The sequence below is a fragment of the Melanaphis sacchari genome, unplaced genomic scaffold, assembly GCF_002803265.2.
Source record: "Melanaphis sacchari strain LSU unplaced genomic scaffold, SCAv2.0 Contig0_pilon_pilon, whole genome shotgun sequence".
Taxonomy (NCBI): Eukaryota; Metazoa; Arthropoda; class Insecta; order Hemiptera; family Aphididae; genus Melanaphis; species Melanaphis sacchari.
Window position 1 is genome coordinate 9,612,649 of NW_020270366.1, and position 22,571 is coordinate 9,635,219.

The window sequence follows — 22,571 nt, forward strand, 5'->3', positions numbered from 1 at the left end:
CTCATATAATTTCAACTCTAGTTAAGTAGGTAATGCAAAAACTATACACTCGAATATTACAATGCAACAATTGATAAATTCTTTTATAAGTCATAATATACCTCTATACTTTTCAAGCCTAAAAGTAAACTTTTTTCGTCAATATATTCTTTGATAAATTTAACATATTGTGCAAGTTCTTACAATACGCATGAATTTGCCAGACTTGAATCAGGCTAATGGCTTCTTTTGTGGCTTTCTAAGTTGAAGAATCCATTACAACGTCTAAATCCGTTTTGCTGGCACATATGCACATACACATACGATCACACACGTGCGAGCGTATGCGCGCGCGCTTCAAATATACATTTCGGTATTGAAATCTCATTCTCACGGTACTCTTTTTTTATCGCCTTCAAGAACTGCAGCTTTACAGCAACACTTTTCCGGATTTAAATAACATGCGTCGGTTGGTATTCATACATAAATCTCAAAGTTAAAAAAATATACATATATATAAAAATACTATAAAACGCAAAACCAATTGGAATGATTGAATTCAACACAATGTTTTGCGGAGAAAAAATATCAGAATTTGGTCAAATGGACTATCGGTATATTAAGTTTATTAAATCATTCGCACACACAACTAATCTAAGATGCTTATAAAATGTACAGTATATTTTAAGAATCAAATTTATATCGGAGAATATCAATATAATAATAATTTAACATAATATTATGTATAATAGTCGGGATATTACATAAAATATGATGGTGGAGAAGGGACGGTGTTTTAAATCATAACCATTATAAATTACGAATACTATGTTATGATGTATTAGTAAAAATATAAAATTATTTAGAATTTCAAAAGCGAGTGAAGTTTAAACTCCTTATTCTGGCCTGTATATGTGATTGACAATAGTGCTTATGAGGTTGAAAAAGATTAACTTGATCATGCTTATTTTTTGAAGATTGTCACTCATTCATTTTGATTGAATTTAAATAAATTACATACAATTTTTGTAGCCGTTTCTTTATATTCCAGTGTTATTATTTATTTTTTTTAAATGTTAAAACGTGTTATTTTAAGTTGAAAATACGTCGTTAAGATCATGTGCTTCCTAGCTTATTAATTAAAAAAAAATATATTAATAAAACTTGGTTTAGAATTGTATTCATAAACAATAATGTATAGGTTTGTTTTTGACATTTTAATAAATTGTGCCTATTCTATGGGCGGTGAGTCACAAAGTATTGAAAAATATAATTATCAACAAATCATATTTTAGTTGTAATATTTAAATCTAATTTATCCAGATTATGAATAATTTTAGAGATAATCACTTTTATAGTAATTGTGTTAGTAAAATACTTCAACACGCCATTATATAACTCAGGTTTAATAAATAATCAGTTAAAAACGGATTAAATATTAGTACATTTTTCATAAACCATAATTAAAATAATAATAATAATAATAATAATAGTTATTAGTAAATAAAATAATAAATGACACGTGTTGAACATAAAATTACAATAAAATGTTGCCATTGAATAAAACGTTCGTAAAATTATAATCATAAAATAGCTCCTAGAAACGTAAATATTTAAAATACGGTATAGTGAATTATGTGGGTACAACTTGTACCTACATGTTTCTCGATTTTTGTTTAGTCAACTTACATTTGATAATCGATTAGTTGATTTTAATTTTGTTTCTTTACTTCTCCAACCCATAAATTAGAGTTGACTAACAGCATACCGGTTAAAAATTGTCTGGGCTTTTAATTTTAAAGTTGTTGGCTAATTCGATTTGGTCCATTATCTGTCATCTAATATATCTAAACGTACCTACTTAAAGAGCTCATAAATTGATGCCACTCTTCAATGTTAAAACAACCCGATATAATTACGTCAAAAAAACATTTTCATTATTTTTATCAGTCATTTTGTTTAAGAAAAAAAAAATTTATCATAATAATGTAAACAAATAATTATTAACCTCAATATACCCAAATACCACACAGCTTTCATTTATTTGAAATATATTATTTATTATTATACATTTTTTAAAAATTGTATTTACTCAAACAAAAACGTAGAAACATGTAATACAAGTTATTTATCTATTATGTGTATTTGATAAAAAAATGGAAGGAGAACAAAAATGAATAGAAACAATAATAATATTAAGGAGTTAACAACGATTGTAATGTTCAGGAACGATGGATATCTATTTTGAATTGTTTCGATTAAAATCTAAAAGCACCATAATCCACCAGGCTTACGAGTTAATTCTATAGTTATTATAATAGTTATTATAACCATTTTTAAACAAGACTTTTTGCCTTATTATTATTGTTATCTTTCGTAAAAACGATTGGCGGCCGTTGCAGCATATATATTATTGCAGTATAAATTGTCGGCGCCGCTACGTAGTAGTCAACAAAATATAATAAAATATAAAACATATTCTTTTCTTAAAAAAAAAAAAAAAAAAACGGAAATCACGGGCCACGTGCTAGGTGTGTGTGAAGCACATGCCGGTTCGGTAATGTTATTATTCTGTTTGGTGCGCAAATACAATTTCAATCGCGATGTTCGTTGGCCGTTGCGCTCACAGATTCATTATTGTAGACCGAGCCACCGCCATTCAATTTACCCGATGGATTAAAAAGCAATAGCAACCGACCAGCTTTCTCGACGGCAGTAGCTGCGGCGGCACCCATTCCCTTGCACATGCTCTCTTTCATTCTCTCTCATTTTCTCTCTCCATTGCTCGCTGTTCGCTGTTCTCTCCACCACTCGTCCCATTCTTGATAACCTTCGGCAAAGACTTTTATCCTCTTTTATATATACGAAACGGACCTTTCCGACAAAGGCGATATCCAAAGCCACCCCGGCAAATACTCTGATGTAAAAAGCGCGTGCGATATATAAGCAACAAAGCAATTACCCACCGCTACCGGGTATAATATGTTTTAGCCTTTGCGCGAGTTAATGTACCGTGGTGTAATCATTATATCATATATATATATACACGTGGGGTGGACGAATGTGAGTGTGTAGGAGAAGAAATTGGTCGAAAACGCGTGGGCGGAAAGCAAAAATACTTGTCCTCTACGCACCACAAAAATACTTATACTTGTACCCACCTACTGTGATGGATACCTTCGATACTCATAGTCAACGTTTGAAGATTTATACTTTTTCTATATTACAATATGTGCAAGGTATATAGGTATTTGAAGATCAAATTGTACGTATCTTTACTGTTTACACATGTATCAATCAAATCTTTTTAATTCCAAGTCATATGGTTATAATTTTTAATACAATCCAACGTCAAGAGTAAAAACTACTGTTGCGGATGCATGGAAACAAATTGCAAATACGAAACGCGTTGAAGTTAGAGCCAAACCGTGTATATAAGAGGGAATGAAAAACGAATATTATTCAATTTTGTATTTTATATTATTTATTCGTTTTTTTTTTTTTTGTACTTAAATAATAAAGTAAATATTCTATTGTAGTATATCGAATAAAATAATTAATTTAAAAACAAACAAAAAATATTCAAATTGAATTAACGACTTAAAACGTTATTAAAATTTTCTATTTTTGATTTTCTTTGCCAAAGATAAAGATAAAATGTCATTAAATGTATCAAAAATCTTAAAGAAACAACATTTTTCATTTCAAAACAAAATAACAATGAATATTGTAAATAAAGACACTTCTCATCTATAGGTACATTTTTGTCTAGGCTCTTTTTTCTTGATTGTTACACATCCTCTATGTTTTATTTTATTATACTGTTAAATATACTTTTATTGTATTTTAAATAGCCAAATACATTGAATAGAATATAAATTTAAATTTTAAATCTATTCATAAACAAATATTATAAAATATTTAAAAAATTAAAAATGTCTTAATTTATTTTTATGAATATTATAGATATTATTACGAGTATATTCTTTATGACAATGTTGAAAAATGTATGCTCCTTCTTAAAAGTGCCAACCGTCTCTTTTATTTTTTTTAAATCAGCTTCATGAAAAAGTGATAATTACTGGAAAAATATCTAATCTTTAGGGAGGATCAATATCCTACTCAAAAAAGATAAGAAATTTCCGATAAAGACGCGGTAATGTGAGTTTGATGCTGTTATGATCATATGTCATATGGTAACACTACGGGTCAATTTATCCAACAATAATTGACTTTATGTTTTTTATTGCAATTTTTTGAGAGGCACAAGGTAAAACATGTAATTGATTGTGTTAACTCCAGAAAATAATCTTAAGAAGTACCTATTCCTTTCTGATTTCATAATTTTTGTGATATGTATTATATTTAAACTAATGATACTGATTGTTATTTCAAAAAATAAATAAACAGAAATATCAATGAAAAAATTAATGAAATAAAAATAAATAATAATTAATTTAAAAATTATATTTCTAAGATTTTATGATTGCACTATAATTTATTACTATTTATTAAAGAAAAAAAAAATAGAATTAAGTTTACACATAATTTCTAGTGAATAATAAAATTGTAATTATGTGGTAATTACGTACGTAACTTGCTAGAGGTGTTTATTCGGTTAAAAACTTAAAGGTCGAATTAGATATTCCATTACGATAATACGTGCCCACTACAAAATTTTGCAGGAGAAATCGATATCAAAACAAAGTCTAATATTATATAATACAAGTGGTGTAATGAAATGCATTCGACGGATAAGGCACGTCTGGTGCATTTATAAGTCCCAACCTTATAATATAGCCGTGCGCTACCATCGACGACAATATAACCAATCCGATTAGCCCCTCTCGCCACATTCAAAACACGGCTGCACTATCTGTCTGCTTTGCATTCGTTCATTATTCAATGAAACTTCTGTGCGTCCCACACATCTCACACAAACGCATACACACACCGCCGATTCACAAAGTGCACACGAATTTGCGTTAGCGGACGGCTGTCTGTTAGGGTATGTATAGTTGTAGTCCCTACAACATAATACATCCGAGAGACGATTTCCGCCGGACGCCCACTGATAAGACAGTCCCGTGGTGTTTCGACTACTAGCGTTATGATGAATGTCTTATCTGGAGTTACCGGAGACTGTAATAATATAATAATTAATAATATTGTCCTCCTAGTCCGGAATACCTATAAATAATCGTTAAACCCGTTATCTGTTGACCAAAATATTTCGTAACAAACGGTTATACCTGATTACCTGACGATGATCGACAGAAGTGTCATAATATTATGGTGATTTTTGTTGTTTTCTTTTATAATTAATTACCTTGAGATTTCCAAAAAAATGTTTTCTCATTGACTATGATTTTTTGTCAGACTTGCTATCATAATATACAAAATAAAAACAAGACTAAAATAATTTTTAATGTTATAAAAACAGAAATTTAATTTTTTAAGTTGGCAGTAAATAATAATCTTCCCTTAGATCAGAGGTGGCGAACCTTTTTTTGGGTCGAATGCCAAATTTTTCTAATCGAGGTTTTGAAAATTTTTCCTGTGCTCAAAAACAATTATATTTTCTAAGGATAAAAATAAAGTTACCTACGTAATAAAAATAGTAATGTATTATAGTAACATTGTACATTTTACATAGAAATGTTATAATTTTTAAGCATAATTTGTTTCTTTGAATTTCTTATGACTAACATTTTTTATAATTTTAATTTTTCGCGTGTCATTGGAATTTGACCAGCGTGCTGTAGATTTACTACCTCTGTCTTGAGAATTTAAATTTAAATTTAATGCATTTTTACTTTATTAGTATATTAAGTATAATACTATATATTATGTTAACGATTGTTGAAACAAGGCATAATGAAATGAAAACATTCAAATAAATGATTCCAGATTTACATTTATTTATAACTAATCGGAAATTCTATTGGATCACGATAGCCCCTTGACACAAAGCTATAAATAACCTACATATTTACATCAATATCGATTCTCGTAGTTATTATTTATACAGTAATATTATAGTTTTTTGTGAAAACATTAATTCCATTCAAAAATAAAAGTAAAATATGTATATACATTTAATGTATAATTAGGTATATAATATACCTATTAATAAGAATTAATATGGAATTGATAAAAAAATAAAACATGAAACAAAGCTAAATTAATAGGCAATCCTGTATAAACAAAATATATAGTCATCCTAGTATAAACGGAAAATGTAAAACAATATATAATTCGTGATATTTTACTATTGCAACAACAAAAAAAAAAAAAAAAAAAAATACTAAATACAAATGACGAGTTGGAGTAAAATGAATTATTAAATATTTTTTTTGTATACGTATAAATTTATTAGTCAAGTTAAATTTAAGTTAATGAATAATATGTTTGTAGTTAAGTTAAAATATTGTATTTTTCGAAATTCAGAAATTAGAGTTCAGTTAAAATAGTTTTTTAAAAACGAATGTATTATTCATATAATAAACTATCTCCGTTTACTATCACTATACGAAAAATTAACTACTCAATAAATTCTACATATATGTCAATATTTATTAAATTTTACTTAAGTTTTTTCCATGATATAAATTCTATCTAAATATATACTTCATAGTTTTATAAAACATTTTCAAAAGTTTAGAAATAAATTGTTTGTATTATAATTATTATGCGGTAGCTGATTGTAAGCCTCACTAATTAAACTTAAACGATTCAATTAAACTCTAATTGGGACTACTTATTGAAAACTTTTGATGAAGTCAGTTTTCAGGTTAATCCCATTGTACTCATTGTTACATTTATCTTAATAACTTCACTCTGTGTTCTAAAAGTAAGCTTTCTGTTCATTGTAGGTACTTGATTTAGTTGATTATATATCAACTTCTGAATATATTTTATCTTTGTGTTTAAATATTAAAATTAATAAAAATCCACTAGAGGAGAAATTACATAATATATTTATTTAACATATCAATACAGATATTTATTATTTATTTACTATGACTGTGATAATTTATCATACAGTTGATGCGCTGTATACGAAAATTAAATAGGATTAAATATATCCTCTTATAGTGTTATATTATAAAAGCAGCGATTGCGTTGTAATAAAACAACAAATAAAGGATGATAAAAATATTATATTTTCAAAAGTATTTAAGCTCTGCCCTACTCTGTAGACTCTTAAAAATTGTTGGTACCTTTATTCCTAGTTAAGAATCTACTACCTATAACTAACGTATACTTACAACAATAATAATATGTAGATTGTAAGAACATAATTGTTATATTTACTATTTAAATGTTTTTAAATGGATCAACTTAGTGGCGTAGCTAGGAATTTTAGTCAGGGGGAAAAATTTAAAAATTATTCATAATGATCATGCATTATAAAAAGTCAAATACACAAGTATATAGGTAATAATTAGTAATTAATTTTAATAAATGAAAATAATAAAAGAAATAATATAATATAGAACTCAATACAACTTCTTACATTTATTTAAAAAAATAAAGTGTTATTTTTATATAAACACTAAAATTTACTGTGGTAAATTATTTTACGAACTTACAGATTTACTCCTAACCAATTTATCTCACACTTATAATTTAATGCGTCTATCTTTTTCAGCAAATTTTTACAGAAAGTCTAAGATTTAAAGTTTTTTTAAAATTTTTTTTTTATGAATGTCAAAATAAATGACTCCAGTTTTTCCTGTATCATTGTTTTTTCTTTACTTAAAATTTTCAGAGGAGATTAGGAAAGGGGACAAGCACTCTATTTGTCCCTCTCGTATCTAAGCCACTGGATCAGCCACAAGCAAATAATGATTATAACTAGACATAAAAGTTATATTAATTGGTAAAAATAATAATAATTCTTTATATCTGTACATAATATAGGGAATTTCATTTGAATAAACATTATACTGATAAACCCTTTAAAAATTAAAAACATAAATACACATATTGTAATCAAGTAATGGCCTAATTAAACTTTAACAAACTTATAGCCCATTAAAGGCAACTAAAATCAAAAACCATTTTGAATTAATGACAAATTTAACTGTTATTTTTTCAAAACAATAATAATAACAGTTTTCAATGCTATAATATAAAATGGTTGCTGTACAGATAATAAACGTGGCAGCAGCACGCGCTTAACGTCTTAGCTCTTTCTTATAACTATATTGTACACGCACTTTCTTCCTACACCGACTCATTGGTCAGCTCTCACAAAAAACTTCAAGATATATTTATTATTTTAGATCATTTAAACTGAGATTATAAACCACCTACATGATCTACAGCAAACTTGGATGAACTCTGATACCTAGATATTAGTGTTGGCCAACGATATCGATATTTCGATACGATATCGATATCGTGACTTATTTTTGGGTTTTTCGATATCGATATCGAATTAAATATTATCGATATGTTTTAGGAAAGAACTAGATGAAATTGAAAAATATGAAATTGGAAAATAAATAAACAAATTATTACAATATATCGTAAAACGCAAATCGCAAATCGTGTCAGGGACCGTACCTTAGTAATTAACTAGCTTACTATTTAATATTTATATTTAAAATATATTCATTAATTAGATTTAGTTTAATAGTTAATAGTTATTATATTTTAATATATTTGATATTTTATTTTTATTCTGTAATTTTAGTAAGTTAATAGTAATTAAAACAAACAATAAAAATCTGTAATTATGAATTCATTTAATATTACCTATAAAGTTAAAAGTATAATAATAAATAATAATATAAATGTAAATATTTTAGTATTGTACATCGATATATCGCGATACGATATCCAGAAAACTAAACGATATCGATATTAAAAATTATATCGTTGGCCAACCACTGAGATATTACTGTTGTAAAAAAAATTAATTTAACCAAGTCAATTCAATTTCGTGTTAAGATTATTTTATTTTATTTTTTATAAAAACGTTCAGTTATTATTATGATTCTTAAGACAAAAACCCCTCCGATCATACATCATACATTACTTTAATTATTTTTGAAAACACCTATTTAAAAAATATACCCTAAAAACTTAGGGTTAAAACTTCCAGCTATCTAAGAAAATCTACAAAATAATCAATTTGGATTCCGAACTAACCATTTTATTATACGAGTATATCAAGTCAATTCTTTCGTTTTTAAACAACTTTTGCAATAGGTGTAGGTACCTACTGGCGAGAATCTAGAAATGGCTCAAGCCTATTATAGAGTGTGGTACCAAACTTTACTTTTTAAATTAAAAATCTATCATTCCCACTTACTACTACTTCCTATTTATATATTATCTTGAAGAAAAAATCTTCATACCTATCTTTGCAAATATATATTTACATAATCACAAACTTCAAGTTAAAATTTAGATAATTATAGCTATTAATTATGTAGACAAAATATAAAGCAATACACCTTTATAAATTCGCTCAAATAGACGAAAAGCCTAAAACATTCATGGATAATAAATATTATATAAATATCAAATTTATAATTTTATTTCCATTACTTCCGTTCGAGTCACAATGACGGGAATAATTAATGAAAGATTATACTTATCGCAAAGATTATGTAAATCGCTTGAGAAAAATCTCCGTCATAGACATACTGTTAAACTCAAAACCAAATTTTTTTTTCTTTTCTTCAATTATTATTATGTAAAACAAGAAAATGACCAAAAACGAGGGAAAAAAAGTACGCGGCAGAATTATAAAGTAAATAATAATGAATAATCATTGTCTTGATCAGCTTTAAATATTTTAAACGTTGTTCCGAGCATATCTTTTGATTTGATTAACGTCTTAAGCTTCGTTGGCATTTCAATTAGTGAAATTATTAATAATGACAATCCCAATGAAATTTTCTCAAATATTCTACTATTTTATTTATAAAAATACGTTGTATCGAAAATGTACAAACGGGACAATAGTTTATAGCCTTATAGGAGACAAAAAAGTATTAAAATTGTGTAAGAACAGATGAAGAGATGTAAAATAATTGTACGTGCGTTGAATTTTTATGAATAATTGAACCATAATGCTTTTTAAGTTTAGCATTTTAGCTCGAAGGTATTAATATTAAAGTATTCCAAGCGTTAAAAAGCAAAATAAAAATCATTTTAATATTTGAGAATTAAAAAAAAAGAAACAACAGTAATAATCATTATTGCTAAGACGATGACGAATCGAAATTGTTAATTGTTGAAAAGTAAAAAGCAATAGATAAAATTTTTATAATATTTTGAGCATCTCTCGTTAAAAAACAAACAATTTAATAATAAATTGATATTATTCGAATGTACGTGAGCTAAGTTGCTCTATTTTCCAGAAATACATACATATTTTATACGCATTTTAAATATAACAATCAGCGTTGGGTACACTTTGTGATATAAGTTATATCATATAACTATCAAGTCAATGATATATTTTAAAGTGTTATCGTATTTAAAGAAAAAACCTGTTTGAGGGTATTCGACGATTATCTGACTTAGAAGAATAACATTGAGTTGGGTCTAGGCTATATCAGGTATGTGAACTGAGTATATCGAACCTTGCTAAACATGTGGTACAAAGTGATGTGAGGTAAATTTGTCCATGACTCGGTGATGAATAATTCGTGAAACAAATAATTTATTACGAGTGTGAAACTATATAGAGTGTAACAAAGAGTTATTTTCACAGTGAAGGTATTTAAGTTTTGATTTTAGTATATCTAGGAAGACGAAGTTCAGTTGTGGATTCATTGTAAGAACACATGTATCCAAGTAATTTTTTAATTAATCTCCAATAATGTAATCTTACAAATTTCCAATGGACACAATTACAAGAAGTGTGACAAAATTTGCTTACTAAACCAAAGTTAGTAATTGCGTTAAAAAGAAAACAGTTTTTTTCATGATCAGTTATAAATAGTGTAAAAAACTACATGTTTATTTGTTTTTTTTTTTTTTTTTTGAGAGAGAAAAAGAAAGACAGACTACTTAGCCAATCTTCACGCGGTATAGACTGAAAAGAATCAACACAAACAATTAAAAAATATTTATTGATTCAATTCCGGTAACCTGAAAAAATATTTATGGGACTCAATTCAATATTACCGTCTTAGAAACGCGATAACGTTCGCATATCGTCACTCAAATACGGTATGCTTAAGTGTGTGAAATTTCCGAAGGTATCTTATGCGAAAACTCGAGATACTTAACGCCCAAAACGCTTAACATTTTCACCTAATTCATTCCGGGTGTCGCTGTCGCGATAAAATTACTATCGTCATCACCCAAAGCTAAACACCGTTAGTGCGGGCCATAGGCTTCGCGGCAGAGACATTGGAAAACGTAGCCGACCGTATGTAATAAATACAAAATAATATATATGGTGGCCGCAAATGTTTTAATGAAACAATCGTTACGCTCCGCCAAAAAGATACTATATAACAATAATAATAATAATAATAATAATGTATTATTGTGTGCGTATCATTGATAAACCACGTGCAAAACACAATGCATTTTCGGTTGTTTACCACCGATAAAACGTTTTGCACATCCGAACGAATTCGGATCCTGTTAATAAAAGCGCGTCTCATCGCAGGTGTACAGTCGTGTTGGTGTGAGCCCCTCATGTCGTAGTTGTGTACCATTTTCTGGTGATTGCTTTCGGAGCGTGTACCTATAACGTTATAACGGAGTGCTTTGATACTTTGATATATTTATTTATGTAACGTTGGCGGTGTGTACCACATGCACTTTGGGTTTGAAATAGTATACCATTACATACGACGATATAACGTACAGAGACGCGGGAATGCAGACATTTTTTTTTCGTCGACGATCCGTCTAAATTCGACAAATACGTTGTGTCGAATTAATTTTTTATGACCGGTAAAATATCTCATCAAACGATTTTTGACATTTTGTTGCGATTCAAAATCATTATTTATGGTGACTCAGACTTTTATATGTATATTACATATAGTATTATTTTATACAACTATTATGGGCTACGAGATACATTGTTAAATATAAGTATATATAATATAATATATAATATTGCTAATATAAGTATTAGCATGATCATGACACGTGTTGGGGAGTAAACATATTCTTACAGATCATAACACAAGATAGTAGATACAATAGATACATATTATTATGAATCTCGTTGCATTAGGATCATAATGCATTTTCGAATGTAATTAATTTCTTCTCAACAACATCATAACAAACATCGCAATAGTGCATTACGCGTGCCGAGGTCGAGTGAAATGCATTATTAAGGTTACTCGTATGCAACAACACATTGAATTGGCGCGTGTTGGCAATTAGGAGCAGATTGCATCCTAGATATTGTTTTTTCCAAAAACAAGTATCAAAAAAACTCCAAGGATATATATGGAAATCAAGGCTATGGACTACAATAACAAGAAGCTTTTTCATATATAAGGGAGCCCAGAGACCAGCAACAGCAGATGTACCAGAGCCACAGAGACCTGAGCACCTTCACAACACTCAGCCACTTTTTGTATCAGTTACATGAACTTTATTTATACGTAATACACTCATTATTGTTCTTAAGAGTTGTAAATTTCATTTAAATAACACTCTGAGTCTGGATCTGATATTGGCACGCAACACAACCAGCGATTCATAACTATAATACAATTGCGAAAGCACACATTGATTAACGAATAACCATGCAATTATTTTTAATTTACTCTGTATACTACCCGAGTATATAATTATTATAATAACTATGTGATTAATATGAGATAAGACGTATTAGAAAATATTATAGGACTTAGAGATATTGTTTAGAATAAAAAACGATTGAGATTTATTTATTTAAAAAAAAAAAAAAAAACTGAGGTCTAAAGTCCATACAACTATCTCTTTTGAAATCACGGCTGAAAAAATAAAGTAGATTTTGTCGCAAATTTCTGTTTTATGAACATTCGTGTTATATCATTTTTATTGTTAGTTTTCCAAATTATTAAAAAATAGTTAAAAATTACAAGTTATTTTAATATATTCCCCCCCCCCACTTAATAAAATACCAAATATATCAAATTTTCTACCAGTGTAGAAAATTATGGAATATTTCTGCTCCAAAATATAAATCAAATAAATAACATATTATTCTAAAATCAATCAATTCTTCTCATCTCGCTTAGAATCTAAGACTTAATTGAATTTCTATTATGAATGTACTCTATTATTGATATGTAGTATAATATGATATTTCATTTTAATTAATGACTATCTAAATATTAGTGTTGGCCAACGATATCGATATTTCGATACGATATCGATATCGTGACTTATTTTTGGGTTTTTCGATATCGATATCGAATTAAATATTATCGATATGTTTTAGGAAAAAGAACTAGATGAAATTGAAAAAAAAAATATGAAATTGGAGAAAATAAATAAACAACATTATTACAATATATCGTAAAACGCAAAATCGCAAATCGTGTTCAGTGGGACCGTACCTTTAGTAATTAACTAGTGTTTACTATTTAATATTTATATTTAAAATATATTCATTAATTAGATTTAGTTTAATAGTTAATAGTTATTATATTTTAATAATTATTTGATATTTTTATTTTTTATTCTGTAATTTTAGTAAGTTAATAAGTAATTAATAAAACAAACAATAAAAATCTGTAATTATGAATTCATTTAATATTACCTATAAAAGTTAAAAGTATAATAATAAATAATAATATAAAATGTAAATATTTTAGTATTGTACATCGATATATCGCGATACGATATCCAGAAAAACTAAACGATATCGATATTAAAAATTATATCGTTGGCCAACACTACTAAATATAATTGGTAATTTCTTTCGTTCACAGTCTCAAAACTAAGTGTAATTTTTACAATTTTAAAATATTCACTATTTCTCTACATGTATAATGTATATTATATACTCTGAATATATGTATATAAATATAATGTATAATGTATCAAATAAGTTCGTTTAAATTCCATACCGCATGTAGCAACCTCGAATTTCCCTCAACACTCAATTGTTATCATGATGACGACACGATGAATGGGTAAGTACAATAAAAAACATAATAAGAAAAAGACGCAATTGGATTTGAATGTAATACTGTTCAAAAGTGATATGGGTTAGGAAAGAGGACACATTCTCAAAATGAAATTAACTTGGTAAAGAAGTTGGCTGGATGCATACGCGAGGACTCTTGACTTTAATAATCATCCCGACTTCACCAGGACCGTCTTACCGTATTTACGCTCAATATTTACAACAGCATAATATGCTGGTAATAAAATTCAAAGTTTAATAACGTACAATTTCAATGAACTGAATAAAAATAGAAATTAAATTAAATAATTCATTGCTTTAAATTATATAAACGTTTTATTCGACGAAGCTAATAAAAACATACGAGTAATATTAGTTTACTTATGAATCGTAATAATATTTAAGTACATATAAGTTTAAGTAATAACAAAAATTTACTAAGTACGTATAGTTAGCAAAAAGTAATTTTAAATTAATAAAATTAAAAATATTTAAAGTAAAATAAATATATACTATTCAATATTCATGTTTAAGATAGAATAACTTATATAGTATATAGTATATACTCATTATAGTTGTTTCTGAATTAAAGTATTTTTGAGGAAAAGAAATTCGATTTTTTTCAAATTATAGTGAGCATACCATTTCAAATATTAGAAATCTATACAACATTAATATTTATCAAATTTTTAAATTGACTATATAGTTCTTTATATTATATCTAATTGTATAATTAAAAATAATGCGTATGTATTTGAAACTATTGAAAACACGAAACATGAAAAATTCTATTTACAATTATAAATTACTAAAATTAAAAACAAAATTATTTTGGACTTATTAAAATCTACTAAGCTGCAGAATATATATTACGCACAAAAAATGAAATATATGTTTAAATCATGTCTTGTACTATCTTGTAACGACAGTGATGAGCAAAAAATACTTATATTATTAGTTTTATCTGAGTATTTTAGATATATATATACGTGTGATCATGATTTATGGTAACACTAAATATCTCAGGTGCATGACCTTGTATTGAACTGGGGTTTTCGGGAGGTGATAGGGAGCACTTAAATACATATTTTCAGACCAGTTTCAAATTTTTAGCTCACTCGGTACGCGCATGCGCAATACAACTTACTTTTTTTTAAATAGCAACCCCAGTTTTTTTCTGCAGATTCAGGTAGAGTATTTTTTTTTAAGCATTTTTTGTATCAACAGTTTTTTTCTATTTTCAAAATTGACCATGTTAGAGTAAGTCAAAATTTAGATTTATACATAATTCGTATTTAATGAAATTTTTATTTATAACCACTGGAAATAATAAAATAAGTGCCAAATAAATGTTTAATTTACTTTATCTATTTACAAATAATAATTTATTTTTACAATATGTTTAGTAAACTCTTATAATACGATTACAATTTAATAGTACCTAATATTAATATTAAATAAAAAATAAAATGTATTAAATACATTTATCTTATGAATTGTTCAAAATTTTCGCCATTATGTTCTAAACATGATTCAAGTCGCCTCAAAAATTCAGTCGAAGTTGCCGCCTTGATTTGTTCTTCACTTAAAATATCACATGCTGCTTGTATTTTGTTTTTTAAGTCCTGAAGATTGACAGGTGGATCTGCATAAACCACAGTCTTCAAATAACCCCATAAAAAGAAATCCAATGGCGTTAAATCTGGGGATCGTGCAGGCCAAGGAATGACGCCAAAAGTTCCAATCCAGCGATTCGGAAATATTTGATCTAAATGTCGTCCAACAATAATTGCATTGTGGGCTGGTGCTCCATCTTGCTGGAAAAACATACGTTCTCGTGTGTCTAATGAAACATCATCCAATAGTCTTGGTAGTTCATTGGTTAAAAAATTAAGGTATCGTTTGCCATTAAGTGTACCATCATAAAAGAACGGTCCTATTAGCTTTCCACCAACTAACCCACACCATACATTAAATACGAATTATGCATAAATCTAAATTTTGACTTACTCTAACATGGTCAATTTTAAAAATAGAAAAAAACTGTTGATACAAAAAATGCTTAAAAAAATAATACTCTACCTGAATCTGCAGAAAAAAACTGGGGTTGCCATTTAAAAAAAAGTAAGTTGTATTGCGCATGCGCGTACCGAGTGAGCTAAAAATTTGAAACTGGTCTGAAAATATGTATTTAAGTGCTCCCTATCACCTCCCGAAAACCCCAGTTCAATACAAGGTCATGCACCTGAGATATTTAGTGTTACCATAAATCGTGATCACACGTATATATGTTAAGCATAATATATTTAATTCAGAATATTAAAATATGTATAGTTGGAAAATGCTTATTTTTAGAATGCTCAGTATGTTCTGGAATACTATAATTTATTTCATATTGTAGTGTGTCTGCTTTTTTCTTATAAAATAAATAATGTATAAATATATTTATTATATAATAAATGGTTGTTTTTATTTTTTGAAACAAGACAACTGTTGACGATAAAAACAACTATTCGTTATATAATTCATAACAAATATTATCTGAGAAATTAAAGTTTAAGTCGCTTTTTTAATTTAGACTACGGAAAATTTAATTTATTAGTATTATGTTATTACAAACGTTGTAAACAGATCATTGACAATAAAAGCAAAATAATAAATAACTCTTGGCCAACATAACATAAATACAATATTAAGTATAACCTCAAATGAGTTACTAGGTTTGCAAAATTCTATTATTGATGGTCTACTAATATTGTAAAATATTTCATTTTTGGTTTCCAGAGCTATCTTTTAATAATAATAATAAAAAAAAAAAAACACTTTATAAATTATGTAACATTATGGAAGTTAACATATTATTGATTTTTTCAAGATATTATTTTTGTTAATTATTTTTCACTTTAATATACTATACTAACCAATAAAAAATACTAGTACCTAACATTAGTTTGAAAAAATATAATAAGCAAACGAAGAGTTAATACCGTGTAATAATTAACTGAAATTACAGTTTTATTGTTTACGTATGTTCATATTATTTATTAATATAATTAATAAATATTTTAAAAGTTTTCATTTATTTTTGATTTATTGAAGATTTTGTCACATACTTTATTTAAGGTTTAAAAGATGTGACAAAAAAATCTAAAGAAAATAAATAAAATATTTATAAAATAGTTAAGTCTTTTGCTAATTAAAAAGCTTTAACATAGCATTTTAATCGAAATCCTCCTTGACCACGAAACTTAAAACCAGATATAATAAAGACGACAAACTCTATAAAAGTTTAAAACTTAAGAAAATATCAATTGCTAATAAATCAGTCATCCATGCTTTTGCAAACTGTTCAATATTTATTTTCATACACTATTATACGAATAACTTTCTATCAATGAAAACAATTAAAAAATGAACGTACTATAGTTAAACTTGGCAAAAATTTACATAACAGAATAAAATATATCAACTCGCTTGGTTATTAGGATTATACACTTAATGATAGTTTGAAATTTTAGAAAATTAATCTTTGTATAACAATTACACATATACTAGACTTTAAAAGTAGCTAAGCACTTGCGATTTTCAATGTAGTGTATATTTTAAAATTTTCACAGAGTTAATTATTTTCAAAAGAATTGCGCAAACACATTATTATTTTACAATTGTCGTATTACACATTCTTCAACTATTTTATGGCTTAAAATTGTTATTAATCACAGAATTAATACATACTTTCGCATTAAAACTAAACATTTTTTTTTTTACATGACTAATGTTAAATAAAATAATATATTTAAATATTAAATACGTATTAGATACGATAATAAAATATATTGTTTTCAAATAGGTTTGACTAAAAATTATAGTTGAAACTTCAGAAATATATCATTTTATACAATATTTAAAAATGAAAATGAAAACTATTTTAACTTTTTGTATTTTATTACGATTTCCACAGGATTACTACAATATTAACAACTAAACATACCAATTTTTTTTTTTACTTTTGAATGTAGTAAAAATAACATTTTTACTAGATGTTAATATTCAAAAAATGGTTTTGTACTTATTTTCATAAATATATATAATATTATTTTTCACAAAATGTATGTTGATTTTTATTTTTAACATATAAAACTAAATACATTTTTAATTTTTGTCAATATCAGAAAATAACTTAACTATTATTAGAGAAATGAAAACTACCGTTTACAAAAAAAAAAAAAATAGCAAAAAAACACCATAATTACGTGATAAGAAATACAAAATTCAACTGAACTTTTATTTCTAAATAATTATATATATATATATATATATATATATATAAACAGTGTTTTTTACTTACAATTTACTTCTAGATTGCCGTACAAAAAAACCAACGCAACAAAAATCAAATTTCTGTTAAACATTTTGGATTGAAATTCTTGACGATAATTTATTTCAACGTTTGTTTTCACTGCAACTCACGCCTGTTTCATTCGTTTCAAACGCCATCTCTGCGGGACAAGTTGGTTACTCTAAAAAAAAAAAAAAAAATTAAAAATAAATATAATTCGAATATTTTAGCTATAAAATATAGCTAAATACACTTTGTTTTAAAGTTTTGTTTTTATAATGATTATTAAAACATGTACATAATATAGGTATCCTAGTCATGCATATTTAGTATATAAAACGTGTGAAATTGTTATTGGCACTATAATAGTATTTAAATTGCTAAATAAAAAGTAATGTATGTACATATTTTTCTACAATATCTAATTTCACGTAAAAAAAATTACTAACAAAAAAATAATCTGTAAACAACATGAAAAAATTGAATCAGATTTTTCTACCACTGACCCAACTTACACATCACCAAAGAATATTCTATGACATACCATTAACCATTGTTTAAATAATTAAATGATTATATTATTGCGCTATAATGTATACTATAAAGTACGTCTCATGAAACAAAACTGATAGAGTTCATATAGCAACGTGTAAAGGTTAATTGTTCGGGAAAATTGAATATAGTGATATTTAATCAAACGTTACTGGTAATAAATATTTATACCCGAAACGGACGGATTTTATTTGACTGGTATATTATCTTTTGTTGATGAGTGATTCATCAGCTATGCTATCTATTTATTACCCTTTATCATCAATTTCTTTAAATTATGATTTTTGCAATTTTTGCCATTGAAGTATTATTTTGTGGTGATACAAAATTCTTTTTTTTTAATGAGATTTACCCTTTTTTATTGTAAGTTGTTAACCAGATAGTATTTTTTTTTATATATATATTGAAGCATCTTAATCAAAATTCAAACGAGTAGTTTCTGAGTTATTAAACTTTGTATAATGATCATAGTCCTTAACAATAGTTTTACATAAAATATCAAATATTAATATATATATATATATATAATATTTATATATTTAATCTAGTATTTACGTATAATACAAATTATGCTTAAAAAGTATATTAATTACATTAATTTTCAAATAATTATAGCCCCCGCATCTTATTAACATATTTTTATAGACTATTATACTTAGTAATCAAGTACAATACTCAAAAGATAATTTAAATTTCATTTACATTTGTATTATAAATATTTTCAAATAAAGGAAAAAAAAGAAGATTCACATTTGAAAAAATGAAGTTATTATCATCATTACAGGGCACTTTTTATAAGAAATAAAATAATAAAAGTAGGTACCTATTTTAAAATGTTATTAGTAAACACATCCTTGATGTATTACTCTGTACATCATACAGCCGACTATTAACCTTTAGCGTATTTCCCAGTTTAATTTTGTTCAATCAATTTTTCTAATACCTACTATCCACTTAATAAAAATACTATTAGATATTTTAAAATATGATTATATTTAAGTAGTTATTAATTTATTAAAAAGCTTGAAGAATTCTCATTCGATTAGTGTACTTTGATAAATTACATGAAACCTTATAAACGGTCCTTAAATCAATTAATATTTATGCTTTTAATAAGAAAACACTTTTAAATAATAATATTTTCAACAAATGTTACACTACTCAGTATTTTATTATTTTCATCGCCGGTGTGTGTTCGATGTACAGATTGATTAGTGTGACGCAACGTAATAATTTGTATTGTAATTTACGTTTTTAAATAAAACGGCTGAAAAAAATTGTGAAAAAATACTTCATATTACGCCTAATTATTCATTAAAAAAACAAGTTAATTTTATTTTGTTTATACATATATTTATATTCATAAGCTATAAATACTATAATCACGTGCCCACCAATATCGGTTTGTTCACGATAAAATACCGTTTATCATTATATAACAATAGCTGGCAATGGATAAAACATAATATTATACTACCGCCCGTAACAATATGGTATATTGACCGATCTACCCTCCTACATTAACGGGGCATAAATATAAATAATCTACACTTGATCATTAGTTGGTAAAATTAATTTTAAGGGATTCTGGGAGATTATATCACTATTTAATAATAAAGTTTTTAAACGTTTCTTGTCTTTTAATAGAATAACTGGAATTTATAAACATATATAAATTTACTAAATAACTATAAAATTATATTACCAGTAATTTAGTGTTATAATTGTAACATTATTTAATTTTCTAATTAATTTATTAATATAAACAATCTCTTCAATACTGGTATTTAGAAACAATTGAACGATCAATAAAAGGAAATTATTCCAATTAATCCGGCAAGTAACAGGTAATTTTTAAGGTATATTCATTCTGTGCAGTCAATAATCTGGTCCCAGATCCCTTGCCTCTTCATACACGTAAAACTACTCTATTCATAAAAGTGGTAGAGCTTTAAACATAACTGTATACATTTTTTACTTGAATTTTACATAAAAAAAAAAAAAAAAAATGATCCAGTTAATAATTATCACTACAATTATTAAAATAGAACAAATCAAAAATAAAATTACAATAGTAGTGACATATTGGCACGAAAAAAAAATAATTTTACGTGTAAAAATACATGTAAAAATAAAAGTTATTTTATGTAGTGTCTTTGCTGGAAAACGCACCGTAAAACACGTGCGATTGGAATTAATCGTAAAAACAATACGAAACAACAGTAGTAGTTGAATAATTATCGTGATTAAGTCTACAACCGAAACTTAAAAAACATCTATGTTCGATTTTCATATATGGTAATTTCGTAATATTTCAAAATAACGGTAAGCTTAACCGTATTTTTCTCTACGCGACATTATATGATTTTTGATATTTTTGCGCAGAGTTGAATTTGATACCCCCACCCCCCCCCCTCCCTGTGTTTAGTTATATACTGTACTGGTATACCACAAGACCGATTTCTGTAATAAACTTCAATAACAAAACGGAAAAAAAATGTAGGTACCAAATCTTAAAACTGTTATGATACGTCATATACTTCAATTTCCAGGGATTTCTACTACATTTGTAATACGTTTGGACTGTTTTTGATTTGATAATAGTATAATAATACTATAATAAATAAAACGTCAAATTTATAATTTATGTGAGATCTCACTAGTTTATAAAACAAACCGTTTATTGAAATTAAAAGATAAAACACCGAAATCATTTTATATTTCAATGATAAAATTAATAAACTCTTTGAGGAGTATCTTTGCAAGTCACTCCTTTATAGTACAAAAATTCAAAAATTTCAAAATATGGTATTTGAGTTTATTTAAAAGTTCCGAAAATCATAATATGAATAAATTCATTATTAAAGAGAAAAATAGAGTTGAGAATACTTGGTGAATCATTCTGTACATCGCAATAGAATATTCTATTTTTCTAATAATTAGCCTATTTATCAAATAGAAGTAGCACATAAATAACTGTATTATTTTCCAAAAAATATAATTTTTGTTGAACATTTTTGTTTTTTCAATCATGAGCTAATATGATAATAATGACGAATTCAGCTAATCTTAGATAGTTAAGTAAACCTAAAAAATGGGAAGGAAAATTAATTTTAAATAACGATATACCTTTCGATTAAACGATATTTATGTATACGAGACATATGATTACATTTTATAGGTGTCCATATTATAGTCACCGGCTATGTCTTCACTGGTGAAGAGGGGATGTTACATTATAAATTTCGCTCAAATTATAATACATATAAATTCGAACAAATATTATGTTATTTTGGGTCATTCAACCAAATCAACACCGCCTGGTCGAATTAATAAAATATGAAGGTTTACGTACTACAAATTTTAATACTGTTTACCGTTCGTCGCGATATTTCTCCTCGCGAATTGTGAATAAACGGCTAAACTTGTTAAATTGTTTGTACGTCGTATAATCTAATGTACGTATAACAAGTATTAATTGCACGGGAGATTCCCATCAGATTTGTCACAACACTTACACGGAATATAAATATCCAAGTATATAAAACGAATCATTTTTTTAATAAGTTCTCTTTGAGAATC

The 22,571-nt window shown here is 26.5% G+C and overlaps 1 protein-coding gene across 5 annotated transcripts in view; it reads right to left on the reverse strand.

Moving 5' to 3' along the window:
• Nucleotides 1-22,571, reverse strand: part of LOC112599605 (lachesin-like) — a 180,558-nt gene that overhangs the window by 62,772 nt on the left and 95,215 nt on the right. For all 5 annotated transcript variants that reach the window (XM_025346600.1, XM_025346584.1, XM_025346576.1 and 2 more), the window contains one exon: nt 18,447-18,618. In XM_025346600.1, the coding sequence (XP_025202385.1) occupies nt 18,447-18,510 (64 nt within the window). In that variant the 5' untranslated portion in view covers nt 18,511-18,618. The remainder of the gene's footprint in view (nt 1-18,446; nt 18,619-22,571) is intronic.